This window comes from Alosa alosa, chromosome 9 (assembly GCF_017589495.1).
Source record: "Alosa alosa isolate M-15738 ecotype Scorff River chromosome 9, AALO_Geno_1.1, whole genome shotgun sequence".
Taxonomy (NCBI): domain Eukaryota; kingdom Metazoa; phylum Chordata; class Actinopteri; order Clupeiformes; family Clupeidae; genus Alosa; species Alosa alosa.
This window is the reverse complement of record NC_063197.1, coordinates 17,207,641-17,230,350: the sequence shown is the minus strand read 5'-3', so window position 1 is coordinate 17,230,350 and position 22,710 is coordinate 17,207,641. Positions and strand designations below refer to the sequence as shown.

Here is a 22,710-nt window from a genome sequence, read left to right as displayed (position 1 = left end):
TCAAAACATCATGTTAAATAGAGATAACATCATGTTAAACTAAGTTAACTCTTAGTTATCTCCTTTGCAGAAGATTTCACGTAAACATGTGATCCATTTAATTGGGAACGCGTCTGCACTCACGAGAGGGAGAGAGCCGCAGGTTCCAGCTGGCTTGTCATTGTTGATAATTGATATCTCCTTCTTATAAGAAACTTTTAAAAGGAAATCATGAAGGCAGCAGTAGTTCCCACTACTGACCATTTAAAAAGTGTGAGAGGGCCCAGCCGTAGGTACAGCACTAGCCATACCGGAGCAGGCAGAAGATCATTGAGAAATAAACGTGAATTAAAGCGACAGTGCACAATTTATACATTTGTTAAACAGCATAAAATGTATTATATGTATAATATGTATTTTTTATGTGTGTGTCGTGGGGGCGACCGGCCAATTTTCAAAACCCAGTGTGGCCCTTGAGCCAAAAAGTTTGCCCACCCCTGCGTTAGGGGGTTAGCTACTTCACATTAGTCAATTTAGTGGCAAGTTTGTTTTTTTTCCTCACTTAGGGTAGTTCACATATTCATGTTTTTTTTTTTTGTCTGTGATGATCACTAGTCATGTCACATTTGCATACCTCCATTGGTGAGCCCATTCATATAATGGATGGTCAAATTGATGCAATGAACAGGATCAACCCAAGTGGATTGCTACAGAACAGGGGTAGGGAACCTTTTTATGAGGTCTTATGGTATGAGTACACTAGCTATGTTAACTGACGTAAAGGAGGGAAGCTAAGTTAAAGTTTGAAGTTGACTTGTCCGAGCCCAACTCCTTCTGACCCTGTCGAAGTGTCCTTGTGCAAGACACTGAACCCCAAAGTGCTTCCAATGAGCAGGTTGGTGACATGTGCGGCAGTCTCTGCCATCAGTGTATGAGTGTGTGTGTGTAAATGCCAAGCTTAAATGGAACCCAACATCACCATAAATGGCCAAAAGCTGAATGCCGTGCACAAATTGACCCACCTTGGCAGCACTGAACACCAGGATTGCAAAAGCCAGCACTGCCTTTGGTAAGCTATATCCAATTCTATGAAACAGAGCAGGTATCACCCTGTAAACAAAACTGATAGTATACAGGGCCATCATTATTCCCACACTCCTCTGCCTGTGAAACCTGGACAGTTTACCAACGTCATGCCAAAAAGCTAAATCACTTCCACACAGTATCCCTGAGAAAGCTCCTAAACGCCATGTGGCAAGACAAGATCCCCGACACAGATGTTATTGCCAGAGCAGGTCTCCCAAGCATTTATACTCTCCTATCCCAGACACAGCTTGGCTGGACAGGCCACGTAGTCCGCATGCCAGACCATCGTCTTCCCAAGAAACTTCTTTTGTTTCCGAAAATACTCCCTCAAAAACATCAACATCAACCCTGACAGCTGAGAGGCCATTGCCCAGGACCGTACACTGTGGAGATCGTCACTTCAAATAGCACAGCTATTAGCACAGCACCCTAGAAGTGGCCAGGTCAGAGGCCGCAGAAAAGCCAAGAGAGCGCACTAACAATCCTTTCCCCTAATACTCATGCCATCCCCTGCCCTCAGTTTCAGGACCTTCCGAGCTCAAATTGGGCTAATCCGTCATCTTCACACCCACCGTTAGACCCAACATCCAAACCACCCTGATGACTAAGAGGTCTTCATCACCAGTGATGGACAGAATAAGAAAAAGTGTGTCTGAATAAGTGACACATGAAATTGCAAAGCGCCTTTGAGTGCTCAGGAGTAGAAAAGTGCTATAAAATGCAGGTATATAAGATAAGGAACAATATGTACTCCATGATTTGTGAGTGTGCTCATTCTAAAGAGCACCCTTAAGAGTGTTAGAATTAACACATTATGAATGTCGCCACTGTTCCAAATTAGGCATTGGGTCAATGCACGCACATATACAGACTTGATTCAAAGCTTACGTGAAGTGAGATTCATCAGATTTGAGTTTGTTCAACATCACATCAACATCTTGCCAGCCTCCAAGCCTCCATCCGTCCTCATCTTGGTCTTGCTCAACATGGTGAGGCAGGAGCCAGGATTAGAGCCTGGATAAAAGAAAAATTTTGCTACCTCAGGTCTCGCCAACATTATAGCCTACAAACCCTCAGATAAATGGTGCTTGGCCTCAAAGATTTCCCATTGGCTCAATTAATTAAAGTGCAAATTGCCAAACTGCCTACATACGTCAAAGAAGTTGGTCACAAACCTTATTTGAGCCTCTTCTGTGAGCTTTGGGACACGTGGCACTTCACCTCGGGTGGTGCTAGACTGTAACCCTGTTCAATTTTGATCAGAGTATGACAACATGTTCTGAGTGGTAATCATCCTGCCTGATTTCTGTCTGAACAATCAGTGGCCTATGGCATGTGGCTGATCCCATCACTATCCATTTTAACAAACCTCATTCATAACTTCACCAACATCAAAACATTGATGTCAATTGAGGATGTGAAAGTCAGTCATCAAGTGATGTTATAGGCTGCTGATTTTCTTCTGATCACAGAGTGAGAGCTAGGCCAACAATTACAGACCAACCCAGAAGTCCTAAGAGTTTAACATTTATTTGAAATTTCTCAGACCATTTGGAACAAGAAAAATGAATACAACAATTCCAACAGAACATAAAAGCTGGTGGCATAAAAGAATGAAAAAGGTAAAAGCAAGAGTTAAAAATTTTGGCTAAACATTTTGAGGTGATAAAAACAAAATGTCAAAATTACCATGACTGTTGTACTATGAAGGCACTATCAAGTATTGAGCTAATGTATGCCATCTCCTTGCTCCTTGTAGTTTTAAAATGTCTCATAACACAACCCTGTGACCTGGAAACACATTCAGACAACTGTTTTTGCAAATTCAAACCATAACCATGATTGTGTGTCATGCTATGACTTCTTGGATGACTTAATGTTGGTCTTCGTTACCAACACAGCGTGACCGGTTTTAATTCAGTTGAAAAGTAGTTAACGAAGCATTGATTTGTACAGTGGTTAGTGCTGGAACTACGGGACCAACTTACAAATGACACAATCTTTGTTTCAAGGTTGGGATGAGTCTGGTCAGATGAGCAAGAAGTGGAAAGTGCCCTTGATCCTCGATCGTCATAGCTATGATGACTTTCTTTATTCATGAAGAGTTTCTTTATTCATGCCATCAAGGATTGTTGCCAGGCTAATAATGCTAACACTGTTGTAGTCACCGAAGTAAGTTGTCCATGCACCGAGAGGTTATAAAGGAAACCAAATATTTTAACAAAATGCAATTTTTGCAATGAGGGCTAAATGTGCGTGATTTATGGAAATACTGTTTAAATATCTTTAAAAACATTAATCCTGTTTTTCCTCAAATGTCATACAAATAGTATCTGACCGTTTACTCCAGCTGGTTGGATAGTGTTCTACATTTGTCTTTAACAGTACGTGTTCTTTTCTTACAACCCATTTGGTCCAAATACATAAAATATGTATTGTATGTGTAGATACAATATGTACAGATTTGGATTTGAGTTCACTGTTACTTTCACCCATTCCTAAGCCCCAGTCTACATTTGTAAACACTGTACAATGCATTCTAGCAAGAAAGAAAAATATATTACATACAGTTTACACTAAATGCAAAACTGAGAAAAATCATGAACGCAGAGTCCCGGTCATTAGTAAAAGGAGGTGCTACTTTCATGATAGCATTTCTCTGGCAACCTGGTCTCGTCTTTTCCCTTCAGACTAGTAGGTGTCTTAGTAAGTTGTATGTAGCACGATGACTCAGCATCTTTTCTTAACTCAGTTTGAAGAAGCAAGCTTCTCTCTCTCAGGACCTCTGATAAACATAACAGCTTTCACACACATGATAACATTACCCTCTTGAGATGCATGTTAATTACAAAAAAAAAAAAAACAAGTAAAAATAAAATGAAAAATAAATTCAAACGAGGAAATGGTTATAAACACATCTCAAAACGCTCTAAATCGTTCTTCCTCTCCAATGTACCAGTCACTTCAGATCTGAAGTCTGTGAGATCAGAAACCACAGTGCAAGTCAAGAAAGAGGAGGGAGCAGGTGGATGGGCGAGGCCACCACACAGGAAGTCTGCTCCGCTGGCTGTGACCCAGCAGTGGGAAAGCTACAGTATGAGCGCATGGGAGAGATGATGGAGCGGGCGATGGATAACCTTACACCTCGACACCTGCACCCCACCCACCCTGGCCCCAAACCGAGCTCTAACCTTCTGAGTGACTGACGTGGGATCCTTTGTTTTTATGTGAACAAAGCAAAGGCAGACATACAAACAATTGCTCCCATACCCAAATCCCGAGCCTTTAAAGTTGGCAGTTGGCTCCAGACCACGTCAAGCGCGTACCCTCACAGAACCGTCCTCCCTCGGTCCCCTGTTCTCTCTCGCTCCCAGTGTATATGACAAAACAACCCCCAAAAAAAAAAAAAAAAAAAAGACCGTATGGAGACTGGTGGATTAGGGTCCATGTTGCCCTCTGTAACCACCTTTCCTCCAACCCTTCCCACCCATTGAAGTTGTGTCTCTGGGTGCAGTGCCCTCAGGCTAGACTTTGGGGTAAATCTTCTCATAGAAGTAGTTCTGGGCCAGAATGTACAGCTCGCCGTCCTTCTCCCGCACACCGTGGGCGCGCACAAACTGGAACTGCTCCAGGGCAAACTCGTAGAACTCGTTCTCCATCTTCCAGATGTCTGACTGCTGCAGTTTGGTGATGGACTCCTTGGTGGGTGGCTTCTTCTCAGTGGTCTTCCTCAGGTGAGACTTCTTACCTGTGAGTGAGCGAGACAAAATCAGAGCCAAAGACATAAAGAGAAAAGAAGCCTCTAATAATACATACAAGTATACATGAAATTGCTAAAAAAAAAAAAAGAAAACATTACATTTATTGTCTAATTAATTACAGTACCACATCAATTGTTCTTTTATGAGAAGGCTACTCGGTCAAACAAGGCACTGAACCTTTCCCACATTTTTGTCTACCACAATCCTAATCTGCATCCAAAAGAGGAGTTGCCCACTGCTCATAGGTCCTAGAAGTAGTACTGTCTGCTGAGAGTGAGTCCTACCTGTGCGGTAGAGGTCCGTGGCCCCCTTGAAGAAGCGTGGCAGTGCAGCCTCCAGCATCATGATGAAGTCCTCCAATTCCTCCGTCACCCCCACCAGTAGGTACTCGTTCACCAGGTTGTACTTGGCCTGCTCCAGTGCCCAACGGCTACCCACGTTCCTGCAGGAGGACAAGGCGCTCAATCACTGAAGTTATTTCAACAACATTCCTAGAATCGTAGCACTTCATAAAACCAGAATGTAAACATTTCGCAACATGAAATGATGAAAATGTTAAGATTGTTTTCCAATTTTCAGGTTCTAAGAAAAAAAAAAGGGCAGTTGGTCATGACAGAGGTTAACAGGTCTTTCCATTTAACAGATTAACTAAATTATGATACGGAAAAAACATAACAGAAGATGTACACAGATCCAACTGATGCAGTGGTAAATGACAAAGAAAGAGTACAGAGTAACCCAGTCAGTAGAACGAGGTGATTGCATCAGGCCAAGAGGAGACACAAAGAGGGTCAAGTGAGCGAGACATTGCACAAGCTGTCTGAGAGACTCATGGGGTTAGATGCAAGTCAGCAGAACCCACCAGCACTCGGAGTAGTGGCCGCAGAAGAAGGGAATCTGTAGCCAGAGCTTTTCTGGAGCGCAGTCGGAACCACCCGACGACACACACTCATCAAAAGTCTGAAAAACACACACACACGCAATATTATAATCCAACGTTATTATTTTAAATGCCCTTGTGTTTTAATGATCATAACTGTTTCTACAATAGTGCATCGGTTCTAGTACAATTTGAATTTCTGACTGATTCTCCTGAGGCACTTGCTTCTATAGTCTGACCAAATCTCTCAGACTGGGTTTGCCATTTTTAATCCACTCACTTTATCAGCCATGTCTTCCAAAATACCTCTGCCACTGCCAAATTTAACTCCCACTTAGGGATAAAGGGGACATTTTCTGCAGACACTTTGGTCAGTTTAGTCATAATGATGAAATGCCGCAGTAACTCTGCTTAACCCCATTATTATGAGAGTTGGATCTTGATTCACACTTGGTTCTAAATGGTGCCATGGTGCCAGTATCATTTATTGCTAAAATATTAAAATGAGCTTATCAATGGGTAGGAAGTGGTACTGCTGACCAGAGGGCCCCAGACATCCTGATGTCTCCTTTTACAGGTATCAACCTCTTCATTACATTTAGCAGGCAGTAGATAGACAAGAGCATGTTAGTTAGTTAGTTAGCATGTATGATGGACTGTTAATGCTGGTCGAGGTAGTAATTACTCCAACCGTATTGTTATAAAACAACTACACTAGTGTGGAATTAACTAGACACTTACACTTGTCTAGATACTGCACCTGTCTAGATACTGCACCTGTCTAGATACTGCACCTGTCTAGATACTGCACCGTTCACTGTGTTTCAATGTGCAGTCACTTCCTGGTGACCATGTACTCATGTCATATCTGATCTACATACAGTCCATCACCTGATACAGATTTACAGTATAAGACCACTGATAGTAAAAAACATGGAGAGCATGGCATCAAGCACTTCTGAAGTGTCTTAGCTGGCAAGCTTTGCAAAATTGCAGCGCAAGTTCCTTTCGGTGGTGCCAACATGAGCATACTTTTTACAGGCTTTACCAGTGCATTTCCAGTGCACTACCAGTGCATTTCCAGTGCCTGTAAAAAGTATGCTCATGTTGGCACCACTGGAAGGAACTTGCGCTGCAATTTTGCAAAGCTCACCACCAGTCCTCACATTACTTACATCTAACTCAAACTAAGACAAAGCCCACTGATATGAGGCAGACCTTTTTGTCCCCTTGCTTTCGCCGTCTGAGGCCAGGCCTGTAGTCATCACCGAAGCGTAGGAAGTAGTAGTAGGACACCAGCCTCTCAATAGGGTCCCGCACCACGTTAATGTAGATGGGCTTCCCCTTCACACCGAACCTGCAGGGAGAGGGTGGACATACTCAGAGAAGAGGGCAAATTCCACTTTTTGCAGGTGAGGTGTCAGGAATTTAATATACTGAGAATTCTGCTCGGTATTCTTTTTAACACCATCATATACAATGTAGATCTCACTTCAATGGAAGTTGCCCAACTTTGAAAAATAAAGGTACAAATTCTGTAGACATATGAAATTAGGGCTTTATATTACCATATTGACCAGTACTGAACTGAAGGACTGTCAGTGAGAACTTCTCTATTTGACTACAATCTACAACATACAAATTCATGATACAGATGCTGCACTTCTACTGATAACCACAAGGTGTCAGCAGAATCATAAGAAGTCACTCAGGCAAAATGTCTCTCCCAATATCTCTTGATATTTGAAATTCACACACACAGTCTTTCTCTGTCACTCTTGCTCAATGGTTCATTTAGTAACAGTGAGCCATCTCGTCCATCTTGGGTGGCTGTGTTTCGGGGTGTGCAGTAAAGTGGGCTTATGTTTGAGAGGGGCTTACTTGGAGAAGTCCAGGAAGGCCACATGGCCATGGTAGAAGCCAGGCTTCATCTCCTTCCAGGTGGTGACGTTCCTCACAAACCGCACCTTTGACAGACAGACAGACAGACAGACAGACAGACAGACAGAGAGACAGAGAGAGAGAGAGAGAGAGAGAGAGAGAGAGAGAAACGACTGCTGAGTCACGGATTCATCACTCACATTCTCTTGTACACACACACACCTTCAAGCCTGTATGCCCGACCACGTCACACAAATCCGCCGAAATTCCCCTCAATTTACACATAAGTGCTGAACCACCTTTGACGAATCTGTGATGGTAGGCAAATACACCAGGCAGACATTTCCCAGCCACACACACACATAAAACAAGCCACCCTCTTAAGCAAGGAGTTGCTTGTGAATAAAGCAGACAGGTGAAGGACTGCTGTATTGCTGATGCGTTTCCCCATCATTAGTATTCCTGTGTGTTCAGTGGTCTGACCACAAACATGGTCATCTGAAGCCAAGCTTTCAGACACACCTGGGACCAGAGGGGCCCACAGTCTGGGCCGACTGTGTGGGCCAGGTAACCTTACAATAGGGTAGAGGGAGGGAAGGAGACAGAAGGGGAGAGAGAGAGGGGGGAGAGAGAGAGAGAGAGGGGGGCTGAGAGAGAGAGAGAGGGCAGAGGAGAGAGAGAGAGAGAAAAAAAGGAAGGACAGAAGGACGGCGAGACTGATACAGGACAGGCTTGTGGGCTGCAGCGTGAGTGCGCAGGCCCAGTGAACATGGAGCAGACAGGATGCCAGTGTAGCGCTGGCACGCGCGCGGGCAGACAGAAGCACTAGTCAGCCTCGCGTCAGCCCAGCGCACGCTCACACGGGCACTCACCTCCTCATGCTGCCAGCCTGCTGTGACAGGAATACCAAGCAGAGGAGAGGACAGGCACTGTTCCGCCACCGACGGACACACACACACACACTCACTCACTCTGATGTGGTGCTGGTGGTGTGCCATTTAGAGACTCAGACGCGCGTGCGCACGCACGCACGCACGCACGCACGCAAAATGCTTCTCACTGAGCGACATTGGTGCACAGTTGATGGGGAACAAATCCCCTCTCCAGCCATGTCCCCTTCTGTCACCTGTTCTCTTTCAACTTCATCCTCCGTCCTCTGCTCTAAATGTTACTGGATCATAAGAGAATTCCAATCTGCCTCCCCAGCCAAAGAATGCCACTCCCCACCCACTTCCCCTCACCTCCCTTGTCTGCACCTGCATCTGCTTTTCCCCCCTCATCCCCCTCTTTTCTCCTCAACTTTCTTGCTGTGCTTCTTGTCCTTGGGTCCAATTTTTCAAGTCCTCCGATGCATGATGTCATTCTTACCCTAAGGGCCGAGGTACATTTCAACAGAGACGGCTCCGTGCAACAGGGCGTGAATTGTGCGCAATAATATCTCGTTTTGTGTTATACAACATGTCTGTCAGTGCACACCCTCAATCAATGTCACAGCAAACTCACAATCTACAGCAAAAGTTTGTTTATTTATAGGTCTTTCATTTTCTCCATCTAAATAGCCATTGTTACCTTAAAATACAGTTGCTGCCTGCTAATCTAATCAGCTATAATTAGCTGAAGCATGTAATAAACAAAAGTCTCATTTTATCAGCAGGTTTCCCAACGTTTTATTCTCAGGGAGTAAACAGACTAATGAAAATTATGTGCATCTGTACAGCGAGTCGCTTTGCATACAAGTGCCTGCTAGATGAATAGCATAAAGAGGTTGCAGCACTTGAACATGTGAATGGACATGCACCACTTTGAAACTACCGGTACATGGACTGTCCAAAATTTGTGAAACTATGGGCGGTACATGTCCATGCGAGAATATAATTTTGCCCTAAGATAGAACACATTTTGCCATGTCCAAGATAGATAGAACACATAACACATCCTTTGCCACGTCCAAGGAACCATAGAGCGGAGTCCTGATCCCATCTTATTAAATCCTTACTCCTCAATTTTAGCTCTGCACCCTTACCCTCTTACTGCATACGCAGTCTTGGCCACCATCCATCACATGCTTTTTTCTCCCTTTCTCTGTCTCCCTCTCTCCTCTATCGAGGGAAAGGGAGCACCAAGCACTGCAGATCTTCCCTCATTAAACCACTAGTGCTACCCTTCTGCTGCTGTCTGTACCTGTTTTTAAACACTATAAAAGGAGAAAGCTTATTAAGCAGGCATCCTGTTGATTTGAGAGGCCCTTTGCTCTCTGCTTAGGACCTTCAGAGTGTGGGAAAGGATTTCTGTAAGTGTGGAGCAAAAGTTGAATAATGTATGTGGGTCTGTTAGACAAACTGGTTTGTTAGGAGTGGCAACGTCGTCAGGCATTATTTTTCTTTAGACTAGCAATGAGCGATCTTCTGACTCGCACCACACACCATACAATTATGCACTCAAGTAAAAAGTGCATGCACTTACGTGAAAGCATGCTTTTTATCAATTATTAATGACTTAGATCCACAAATTAAATTAGCAGAACAAATAACTCCTGCAGTCTAATCACTTCCTATTGATATGAAGGGATCCCTCTCATCCGACTCCAACATTTGGTCAATCCCATGTCAGACTTTTTTCTAAAACCGGCTGATTTATGTTGTTCTGTCGGAGCATAGTGTCAGTTTCAGTGAATATGAATCTGGCCAACTGCAGCTTTAATTGACGTGAATAAACGACAAAATTAGCCTGACGAGCCAGACCCACATTAAAATGTAGGGTCTGGGCACTCACCGTTCGCAGTGCTCAGTCCGAGGGACGGGATAATCAGTTGTCTTTCAAATTTCCTCTGCACGCAATAGGACAGCGGCAGCGCTATGAGTCCCACACGTTTCCCACCAGCGGAGCTAGTTGGCTAGTTCAAACGTTTGCCAACTTAATAAAAGCTTAACTCGTGTCACACTGTTCGTCAACAGCAACATCCATCTTATTTGTTTTCAGGGAATTTCAGTAGCAGGGACTTCAAGCCAAACCGTTGCAACTCTGCCATCAATCATTATGTTAAGCCCACCTAACGACTCTACACGATTTCATTGGCCTGATTGAGTTTCGATTTCTGGAGCTCACAAGCCAACGGAGAGTTGCTAGACTAGCCTTGGGGCGCGTCTAGATTTCTAGGCTACGACAAAATACTTCCACACCGGTGATTTCAGAGTAGCAAGAGTGGCATCGATTTCGGTCTGTTGATGTGTATTTTTAACTGGCTGCAGCCTAAAATTAGAGTGTTGATGCTGCAGTTCAGCACGTGTATTTTTGCGTCTTGGCATAAGCTTACATTCTGGACGTGACACTGGGGGGGTGGCTACATCGTCGATTTTACCTTTGAGTTTGAGATTGAGATCTAATTTCGATTTAAAATTGTGACACCCCTAAAATTTCGATTCCAAATTTGTGACACCCCTAAACACTACTCACTGTCACTATTCTGTATAGAAAATAGAGCATCTTTATGAATCTCCATTGGTCTCAAATTCACATACCCTGTGATATTTTACAAGTACAAGTATTACGGCACATATCTCTCCTCGACCAGTATCATTCACACCTGGCCTCTGGGACTTCAGGGAGGGGTGGAAGGAAGCAAACCTTAGACTCAGACAGTGTTGAGTTCAAGTTGGGGGCCCCATCAGGTTGCTCCAAAAAGTTTGTAGCACAAGTGACCGTGATGGCCTGGAGAGGAAGTGTTTGTGTGTGTGTGAGTGTGTGTGTGTGTGTGTGTGTGTGTGGGGGGGTTGCAATGGCTAAGAAGGTGTTGACAGTGTCTTTCACAGTTGCTCCTTAAACTCATTAGCTAATACTGTTACTCCAGTCGGCATCATTCTGCAAAACCGTAGAGTTCCGGGTCTCTGCTCTGTAGACAACGACTGACAGCGAGTCCTCATAGCCACACAAACGTACTCTTGGAGAGCAAAATCTCAGCAATCAAGGCGTTATGAGTGGGATGGTTGGTGTGTTTATTGATGCACATGAGGATGCAAAGATTGAACCATAGCCAAAAGCTAACTTAAGACGCTCTTAATGGAGACGTACTGATTTATAATAATACTCAAAAACTCCATGAGGCACATACCAAGAAACTCATTACCAAATACAACTACAGTACCTAAGTCTACTGTACATCCAAACCCTAGTGCCAAAAATAAAACCCTGGCACAGGAACAATTCTTCCAACATTACATTTATCACTCTATAGCCTCCCTTTCTCCATCATTCTTCATCACTCCACAGGGCTCCAGACAAACTTTTTGCATTAGTTGCACCAAACTTTTTTATTTAGGTGCACTAGCACAAAACTTAGGTGCACCCAAATTTTTCACCAAAAGCCGAAAGGTGACTCGTTTGCAGGTATGAGAAACATGCCTTGTGCATACTGACATAAAATATGTATCTTATTGCAAAACACTGTCATTCCTAAAATTATCGATACTAATAAAATTAGGTAGTGATTAGGTCTAATTTCAGGGTATTGTGATACCTTTGTAGTATCTGTGCACCATGCGACATTAGTCAAAGGAGAACAAACGCTTAGTTCGTGGAGAGACAGCAGATGCAAGGAAAGTCTAGGCGCTCACTCTTATGACATTAAGTGCACTAGTGCGACCCAGGAAAAATTTAGGTCACACCCTTAAAAACTTTGGCCACATATGCGACCAAAATCGGTTGCACCCTAGAGCCCTGCTCCATCTCACCTGGTCCTGCAAGGACATGACGGGATTGTTCTTAGTGGTGTTGATGTGCAGCACGTGGTAGTGGTTTTTGGAGCACAGGTCGTAGGCGATGTTGGTGAATGAGGTGCTGGCCGTCTTGGGCACCCGGTTGTAGATGATGACCACGTCTTCTGTGTCTCCGAGCGGTGTCCAGTCCCGGGCCCCTTCCTGCATGTGCCGCTGCTCCACCTCCCGAACTTCATGCCTGGCGATGGTGCGCTCTGCAAGGCAAAGGAGCAACTCGTTAGTTTACCAGATCAAATGAAACCACCTAATCAGTCAGAGAAAACTACCTTTGGCCGAAAATGGCATTCCTAAATTTGGGGCAGTAAAGATGAGCACAGGTAAAGGTCAAATCTTCTGAAAAGAAACACAAATGTCTACGACAATGGTGGTCCAGGCCTCGGGGAACAAAATACCTCAATGGACTGTGTATTGACCTTCTTTCAACATTCAGGTATGCATAGATAACATTTTCAGGGGTGTAGTGGTAACTGGTAAAATAAGAGGTGGGTAAACTATGAATTCTGTACGGTAAGGTGTAAGGTGGACTGCGCCATGCGGTATCAGATTGTTAAAAAAGGCATCATTGTTTATAACAATACGAGTGGTATTAAATGGTTCCTAGAGTGTTGATGAGTGTACACATTGTAAATGTGGATATTACAGTGTGATTTTTGAATGTTAAAAGTTGCAACTGTTGAATAAACTCTTTTGAGAGGTGGAAAAACTCGTTTAGTTTAGCCTCCACTACAATCCTGCACGTGTTCTTCAGTGAACAAAAGCACCATGTGCTCAAGATGCCTGTATCTTCAAAACAATGTAGATTGTGAACAGCTCTGATCTGCAAAAGGCATCAATACAGGCCCTCTTTTCAAAATATGGCTGTTGAGCCACATAAGGGTACATGTTTACTTGGATGTGTATTTGTGTTGTCTTGTGTGTGCGTATGTGCTTGCATCCATGTGGGCATGTGTGTATGTCAATAACCCTTTTTGTTTTCGATTGTTTTTCTCTCCCAAGCAGATCAATATTTACTCATCAAGATGAGCAACAACAGCTTGGGTGAATCATTGGTTTAGCCACTTTGAAAACCCTTCTGAGGTCCAGCACCATCAATAACAGCACACTCAGTCTCCCACCACCTGAGACGGTGACAATAACGCAGCGACGACAATGCGGCATTCAAGTTTCTTGCATCTATGACTCTTTCACACAAAGCTGGTTACAGAATATACACCTACTGTTACTCCTCCTACTGGGATGTCGGCTCTGTGATTTGGGCAAAAACAAAACAACACCTATATTTAAGCTACAAAAAAACACTATGCAGTGACTTCAGACAAAGCCTGGGTTCTCCAACTGGTTGATTGAACAGGCCATCTACAGACCACAGAAGCACTTTGTTGTTGGGGCTGTTTCAAGGTTTTCTGGTCAGACAGAATGTATCTTAAGGACCTTGCACATAGGCGCTGACAGTTACTTGGTGTTTTAAGCCCCCAACATTGGTGTACATGGGCAGGTGACAGGAAGTGTTGCTGCACTCATGTCGGCACCAATATGCAGTGCACTTTATTTAGCCAATGGCCACTGACAGGCATAGGCTCCAAATTTTTGTAGGTTAAAAGAAAACATGTTTGGCCTGGCAGATGGTATAACTGCCCCTGAAGATCTCGATCTTCCTAGAATTGGATGAAGCTAAACTTGTTGGTGGGCTACATGCCATATTTTATAAGCCTCTTTACAAACTGCAAGTTCCAGTGCTGAGCTTATGGATCTACAGTTGCTGCCATCAGACAATTGCTGCAATGTGTCCTTCGAGGCCCGCGTCTGTTTGAAGAGCAGTAATATATCTGTGTATTAGAGGCCATGTTGAAACTAGATACTTGTTTTATTGCTACGGTGTCACAGGCTCAACTGGAACTAAACAGTTCAAAAGAATATAACTGTCACATACCAAGCTGTTTACTGAGAACATAACATCTGAAATGGTTCTGATCATAGTTTGAATTACAGGGGGTACTGGGGGGTACTATACCCCCCAATGAAGACCCAGTACCTCCCAAAGAGACAGAAATATTAGTTTTGGGGGGTCCGATAATTTTTCTGATATTGTGAAAAAATATCATTAGAGTTACAATACAAGTCAACTCCTATTTTCACTGTAGGAACATTTTTAATGTAAAGCGATTTTAGACACCCCTATTGTGGACTGTACCATTTTTAACCACCGTGGCGCTAGAAGCAACTGAGATACATAGGCTACAACTTCAACTTCTCAAGCAAGTGTCAACATTGAATGACAAAACGCTAGTTAAATTCCTCCAGTAGGCTACATTCAGCTTGCTGCTGACGTGCATGGGTAAATGTAAGTTGCTAGCTGACGTCTACAGTAGCTTGTTGAAGATTTTACTACCTTCATTTATAAACGTGTTTTGTTCTTTCATAGCTCACGTCACGTCTTCATACATTGAATTACTGGCTACTTACCCACTGAGGCTAGTAAAGTGGACCTTGGTTAGTTACCAAGGTTAGTTAGCAAAATAGGCTAATTCTCTATTTGAATCAAGCTTTACATTGTGGTGAGGTAAAATCGATTGTCATTTCCAAGGAGATGAACTCCATAGCCTAGGTGTCTATTCTCATTTTATCTTGAATAAATTATTGTGCCTTTTTGAAATGACTTTGGCACAGATCCTGTGTTTTTATATTAGGCTAACGTTACCGGGCACAAGAGGGTCTGATGTAGCTAAGCCTACATATGTTATTGCATTACATTACATTACATTTGGCTGACACATTTTTAACCAAAGCGACTAACAACATGGTAACAGACAGTTAAGTTTTAAAGCAATTCTCTCAACAATTTTAGTAAGAATAAGTGAATCAGTGAGTGCTGTTTTTAAACAGTTGAGTGTCCGTTCAAGACGGATTATATCATAGAAACCTGTGGAAACATAAAAGTAGCCTAGGCTAAATATTATGTGCTAGTATTTGATTTTGTTTTTAATTGGTTGGTATTGTTTTTACATTCTATTATTTCATATTTTTAGTTTTGATAAATGTAGTTTCATCTGAGAACCCTGATACGATCTTAATGAAACTAGGATTTTATTTTATTCAAGAAGACACTATGAGGAAAAGGAAAGGGCACACAGACATCAGGCACTTTTTTGGTGCTAAAAGAGTAAGCAGGAAATATTAACACTAAGATCTACAAACAATTACATTAAAAGTGTAGGTGCAGTTAGGTTTTATACACTGTTCATATGTGTTAAGGAAAGGGGGGCCAGCAGACAGGAGAGGCACAGGATATAACAGGCCGCAGGGAGACAACAGGATATAAGAACAATGAGATATTCTGTAGCCTACTGATTATCAGTTTGTTGCATGTATGACCTTTGTATGTGTTGCACAACACATGTTGCACTTGGTGATCACGGTGGGGATTGATATGGTAGTGGACCATGATGGTCATAGAAGAAGTGAAGGAGCAGTACCCCCCCAATTATGGTGGGGTAATTTGCACTCTGGTTCTGATTATGACAGAATTGCAATGCCCCTTTGTTGACTTCACTCCCAAAAAATTGGCAGTCTCTCAAATTAGACCCACCAGTCGCTTTGTGATTTATTAACTGAACTTGTAGAAACCTCTGGATTTAGCTCTGCTTTTTTCGTACACGGCCATTAACTTCTCTCTGCCAGTAGTGACATGGGAGACATTATTTCTCTGTAGAGACTTCAACCATTCGTTACCTGATGCTTTATATAAACAAATTCTAGCCTAATTCTCACTGGAGCTACCATTCCTCTTCATAAACATCCAAGTCCACCAGGTCATATTATTTACACCTGTCTTTTCGAGTTTGTACTTAAGTCAGGGCCAGATGTACAGTAATATGTAGATGGGTGGACTGACGATGCCAACCAACTCTGTACAGAGGGTGCTTTTACGGATATACAAGCAAGGTCTTCTCGAACTGAGCCTGTGCCAGAGTGTAAGCGTGATGTATTATTTAACATGCACCGCTCTCACTGGAAGAAAAAGTGCAAGCAGAGATGATCCTCTCCTTGCTGTAGACACACACACACACACACACACACACACACACACACACACACACACACACCAGGCGAGCGTATCACGCAATTACAGAGGGCCCACTGCACAAACAGCGTCCAACTCTTCCTCAGCTTCAGGCCACCGGTGCAGAAAAACTCTGCCTTCAAATATTGATTAAGGGTTTTAACAAGGCCCCTAAGGTCCAACAGTTCAGCATGTGGAGGTGTGTCGGTGTCATTCGATGCCCAGGGAATGTGGCCGGGCATGGGTCTATACCCCAGGGGGAAAGTGGAGATGAAACTAAACTCCCAAACCTCGTGCTACTGTCGGAAAGGTTATTCACCACCACCTCAGACCAATTGACCACCCCGTTGACTGTGTGGTAGCCATATGCTGGCATGCTGGCATGCTTTGGGATTACGTGGGAAATCCAGTCTCTGGAGTAAAACTGGAACAAGAGAGCACGAGGCTCAAGGAGAAACTGGACCAAACAGAGCTAGACAAGATGATCCAGAAGGAGGAAAGAGAGGAGATGCATCACACGGTGATCAATTTACATGATACACAGGCACGCACACACTGTGGTATCATCAGTGGGACTCCCCATCAGTGTGTGTTTACACACACCTCATCTTGGCTTAATTCCGGGCCTCAGAGACAGAAATAAGTTGAATTTTTAGGAAGAGGATTCTGGATTTTGGACAAGTTTCCTTTAGCTCCATCTTGGTCTAAAAATAAAACATGACAGGTACATGGAGTGAGATCTGGAGGCGAAGAGGAGACGTGAGGAGAGATGAGAGGAGAGGAAGAAAGGAGGACTGGAATCTGGTACATCTAGCCGGCACACTCAGATGTGTGCGAGGGGGCTTAATTAGCTAAACAAGCTGCTCCTTCTCCCGACATACAAACACGTTTCCAGGTGATTAAGCCTTTGATGATGATATTGAGGAGCCATGGCATAATTAGCATCCCCGTATTTCTTTTCCCTCTCAGTCTCTCCCTCCTTCCATCGGTCTCCCTCTCCCTCAGTCCTTTGGTGACAGCCTGATGGGAGCTAATTATAGCCCATGAAGCGCCTCTCGCAGCCCTGCTCCCCGGCACAGCGGAGGCTTGGTGTCCTGCTGTCAGCCGCTCCTGATTGACAAGCTCCCGGGGGGTGGGAGAGAGAGAGAGAGAGAGAGAGGGGACCCCCCCCGACCCCCCCCACCAATACCGGCACGTCTCTCTCCACTTTGACTAAGGTAGCCATAACATACATGCACAAACCACAGAGAGGAAAGCACCATCACCACCCTTATCAGTGATGTGAGGCTACGATAAATTGCACTAGGCCATGGCGGTGTAAATCTATGTATTGGAAAAACAGCCCATCACCAAGGCCATCATAAATCAGTTGTTGATAAGGAGGGAGGAGGAGAGAAAGGGGGGGCATGGAAAGAGAAGAATAGGGTGCCAGACCTTGTCTGAAATAAGACTGATGAGGACAAAGGAGCAGTGCCAATCACCCTGGATCTTCCGCAAAACCCCACTAGGAAAAAAACGTGTTTCAGGTACAGAGGGTTTTGACTTTTGAGCAGCTGGTACAAAAGAAGCCCTGCGAGAGAAGAAGGGGAAGCTTGTTGATAACTTTCCAAGATAAAACACACTGAGGTGTGCCCCACCCTCATCTGTAGCACGGCACCAGCTTTGGCACCTCTTCAGCAGACATGCAGTCAGACATGTAGCATTTTGCCACAGTTAATAAAAATGGTGCGTGTAGTAGCACAAGAACCTGGAGCCTCTGTCTTCAGGGAGATGGCAGATGATTGAGGGAAAGGGGAGGGGGCAGAGAGAGAGAGAGAGAGAGAGAGAGAGAGAGAGAGAGAGAGAGAGAGAGAGAGAGAGAGAGAGAGAGAGAGAGAGAGAGAGAGAGAGAGAGAGAGAGAGAGAGATATCAGTTTCGGTTTATTTATGGTGGGAGTGATCTTTCCTTTCAAATCACCCTGCCCATCTTTACACCATGATTAAAGCGGCTACATTTAAGTGCTTGTGGGTGACAGAATGTCTTTACCGAGCTGTGAAAGCTTTTATGAAAGCACTACACCGTAGCACACAGCAAGCAGGAAGCCAGGGGGTCATCTCGCCAGTAGCTGAATACCATAGCACTGACCAGGGCAGAGGGAAAGCGTTTGAGGTCAACAGCGGGTAAGGGGCCGGCGCCAAGTGCTGAAGGCTGATCGGTGTCATGAAGTGGTCCTCTGTTGACCCGTCGGCACAGATCTCAAGTTTCTCCCTGTTCATTTTACAGTTCTTTTCCGCCGTAAAACAATGCCAATTTATATCTGCCCCACTCGATGTTGCCACTTCACCGAGACATATGAACACTTCGCCTTTGAATGGACTCATTACCCTGACATTACAAATGGTCTTCATCTCGAGACACAGAATATCACCAACTGACCTTTAAAAAGTGTCTAGCCTACCTTTCTATGGGCACATTACTGCAAAGCCAGACACAGCAGAAATTACATTGTAAATATAGCTGCAAGCAGCAATGAGGGGGCCAAGCAGCTGGGCCGGAGTAACCATGGCAACGAAATGCTGTTAGCTCAATGCTGCAATCAGACGTATGGCCATAAGCTGTCAAAGCAAGTTTCACGTCTAGCACGTCAAAAGTTACAAGGCAAAATGCATTTTTGCTAATTGCAGTGACCCTAGAGGTCAAAGGTCACAAAATTTCTTCGGCATTCACCTGATGGGGTCATGAGTCCATGTACCAAGTTTGGTTTTGATACATGCAACGATTGCTGAGATATGAGCTCACTTCCTGTTTGGCGGCTTCACCACAAATTTCGATTGGATGTGACGGGCGAACGCTTCTATCAATTGTCACAGAAATAGAAGATCAGATGAAATTTGTGACCTGTGCGAAATTGTTGGTGTTTTTGATCAAATCAAATATGGCGGCCGAATAAATTATATTGATGTGACAAGTTGCCCTCAGTTGACCTAAGGACCTTTCACAGTATTACCAGACACCACTAGTACAATTTAATTCTAAGCACAGCAGCAGCTACAGGCCAAAAGGCATGTTTTTGAATTACAGCGCCCCCTAGAGGTCAAAGGTCACCAAATTTCTTGAGGGTCATGAGTCAATGTACCAAGTTTGGTTTTGATACATGCAAGGGTTGCGGAGATATGAGCATATATTATTTCCTATAATAATAGGAAAACGTAGAAACACAATGAGGTCCTCGCAGCTACGCTGCTTGGCCCCAAATAATGACAAATTGGTGCTTTCAGGCTCACAAATTGCCACCCTATTGAAACCTTACACCTACAGAGCGCCGTCTCTGGCATCATTGACCTTTCCTTGTCTAATAACATAGTTAACTGGGAAGGCAATTCTCTGTGTAATGCTTCCCGTAAACTCTGATGAGGGGGGATTTTCAGACAATAAGAACCTTCTGCTAAGTTCCAGGACTAAATCTTCACTTCAGTGGATAAAGTTCAGAAAGTTTAAGTTCTACAAAGTACAAATTACCAAAGTAACCTTGCTGCTAAAACAGAGAGGACCAAAATATAAAATAAATAAATATATAAAAGATTCTGTGACGCTTTACAATATTGCTTCAGTCAAATGTGAGGGCATGATAGGAATCCAGTGGTCACAACTGGACTTCATAGCTGATTAAGAGCTGAAGTTGTCTCTTTAAGGCACACCTTAAACCGTAACCACGATAAAAGAGTCAACCTGAATAAACTACTACTGCAAGGGGGCAAGTCACTACTGCACTGAGTCAAGATCAAGAATACCTGTCCTAAACATACCTGTATGCAAGTCTGCATTATGGAGGCATGCGTCTAGGCAGGCAGGTATACCCTAACAACTTCACAGTGTCAATGTCGCCGTCCAGGTTCAATTATTCATGACTACCTCCTCAGAAGTTGAACAGGTGGCGCCATCCAGGGAGTGCTCATTCTGCCATGACAATGAGCCCCCCCCCCCCCCTGCAGTCAGTTCACTTCTACCTGCTGTTCACACACTAACTTCAGTGAAGTCTACCCCAGCACAAGGCTCTAGGCTTGCTGTAATTAGACCAGAGAAAAAGCAGTGATACTATCTAGTAAATAAAGCAGTATTTGGTAGGTGATTTTTGTGCTTCTATAACAGGAATGAGCCAAAGGACAAAGGCAACGATCATCATAATTTTCAGCCCAGTCCAGATCGGTGATATTCCTCTCCCTTTCTTAATGAATAAGATGCGTAATATTTTTTTATTACCTTCATCTTATTTATTTCTAATATTGCAGGGATTTTCATGAGATCAAGTTGAGCTGTAGAACTGATGAATATATTAAGGGGTCTCAGCCAGAGTAGTAATAAAATAAAATAAATCATATTGACCATCACAGTGTTCCACTGCATACATGCTCATATGCCAATCCGATAGACATCATGCAACTTACTCTGGCATGAGTTTTGAGTGAGTGAGAAGATAAGGTAGAGAAAAGATGGTGAGAGAAAGAAAAACAAAGAGAGGCAAAAGCCTGAGGCTGATTGACTGATCTGAATAATATCTGATGATTAAACTACCTACCTGCAGCTTCATCACTCCGGTCATGAGGGATGCTGGGACTGGTGACATTGAGGTGAGGCAGGGTATGGTCTCTACATCAAGAAATCTGGATGTGGGCTTACATTAGTGGCAGCCTGCCATCACCATCATCAAACTGACTATACTGTAGCCCTCTCACAAGATCATAATTTACCAACTGATTAAGAGAACTGAGGAAGAGCAAACATCTCAAAAACGGGACCGTAGCAGGGCAAATCTGCACGACTGTGCACTCCGATGCACCTGCACAACAATCCCTGCCGCGACAATCAACGCGGCCTCCCCCTAAACGATTTCCCTAAGTGCCGACGATAAACAGTGGCAGTGACAACCTTAATGGCCGCTTTCCCCCTCCCGCAGACACTCCACCTCCGTGGGACGTAATTTAGGGAGACAAACTGGACAGAGCCCATCAGCTGGAGGAGAGAAACGAGGGGATGAGGGATGGGGACGAGTGAAGAATGAAGGTCACTCCGCCAGCCACAACTCCAAGTGACTGTCTAAACGGTGCTGCCACTGCAAGCCATAAGCCGATGATCGCTACCACCACCTGCTCGAGAACTCTGAGTGTATTGCTGCCACCTCATCAGATCTCCCAAACATGCTCACCCCACCCCACCAGACCATAGCAAAACAAGACACAGACTATTTCAGTTAGCCAGTCACAGAAGACAAGGCTGTAAAAACTAGATACTCTTGACGAGTTCCCACTCGTAAAACTTTTCCTACACGCATCCACAAAAGGTGATGATGTTAAGCCTCACTGTTTTACATTACACAATTCCCTGCTACTCCGATTTTGTGCCAACAGACCAGCCTTAACGAGTGCTTGATTCTGCGGAGAGAATTGAAGAGGAGAGTTTCGTCTCCATTTCATCATGCACCTGCAGGTGTAGTTGGGGGAAGTGGGGATGGGGTTAGCGATGAACAGCCGCTCATCTGGCAAGGAAGCCTTCCTGTGTGTGAACTCTGGCTGAACCTACTCACGCCACTCCTCTGCTCTCCGGCTCAGACTCTGGAGTAGGTGCTCCTCTTAAACCCCATGTTTTATTCAGGCTTTGCCCCGCAGACAACCTCAGGAAGTTCTGTGTTGTCCCGGGATATTTGACAACAGAAGCTAAACCGTCCGGGTGTTCTAAATGGAACAGGTGATCCATTAGCCTCTGTGTATACTGTGAGTGTGTAAACTAAACTAGTCCAGAGAGCCAAGCTACATCTCAGGGGACCCAGATGCACAGTAATCTATACACAGATAAAGAGACTGTACTGTAAGTGTACAATACTGTAGGGCAAGAAAGGACGATCAGGCATGAGTTTAAAACAATCTGTCCTCCGTGTCCTTCTACTCCATTAAATCAAATAACACAGCTCCACACACTGCATTTCTCTGTTGCAGTGCTATTTTACAGTCTCTGTGTGAGCTTAATAAACTGTTAACCGGTGCATCATGGGAGTACAATAGCATGCAGGGCTTCTGCTCTTGCATGAGAGAGAGAGAGAGAAATAAAGAAAGAAAGAAAGAAAGAAAGAAAGAAAAAAAAAAAAAAAAAGAACGAAAGAAAAGTGGTGTGGTGAGAGATAGTCAAGCATTGTTCTCACTCTGCCAAGCTTGTTAAGTTTCCATCACAGGGATGGCTTTGAACTACTGCAGTCACAATGCCGCTAATGCCCCTGTATCTTTGGTGGGTTGCTCTAAAAGCATTCCAGAGCGACCAGG

General features: G+C 44.1%; 1 protein-coding gene across 1 annotated transcript in view; it reads right to left on the bottom strand.

The window, feature by feature from the left end:
• Positions 1-4,478: 4,478 nt before the first annotated feature.
• Positions 4,479-22,710, bottom strand: part of hs2st1b (heparan sulfate 2-O-sulfotransferase 1b) — a 56,359-nt gene continuing 38,127 nt past the window's right edge. Inside the window, exons 2-7 of the mRNA XM_048253355.1 lie at positions 12,315-12,553; positions 7,588-7,673; positions 6,925-7,063; positions 5,689-5,786; positions 5,111-5,268; positions 4,479-4,813 (exon numbers count right to left, since the gene is read on the bottom strand). Of these exons, the coding sequence (XP_048109312.1) occupies positions 4,590-4,813; positions 5,111-5,268; positions 5,689-5,786; positions 6,925-7,063; positions 7,588-7,673; positions 12,315-12,553 (944 nt within the window). The 3' untranslated portion in view covers positions 4,479-4,589. The remainder of the gene's footprint in view (positions 4,814-5,110; positions 5,269-5,688; positions 5,787-6,924; positions 7,064-7,587; positions 7,674-12,314; positions 12,554-22,710) is intronic.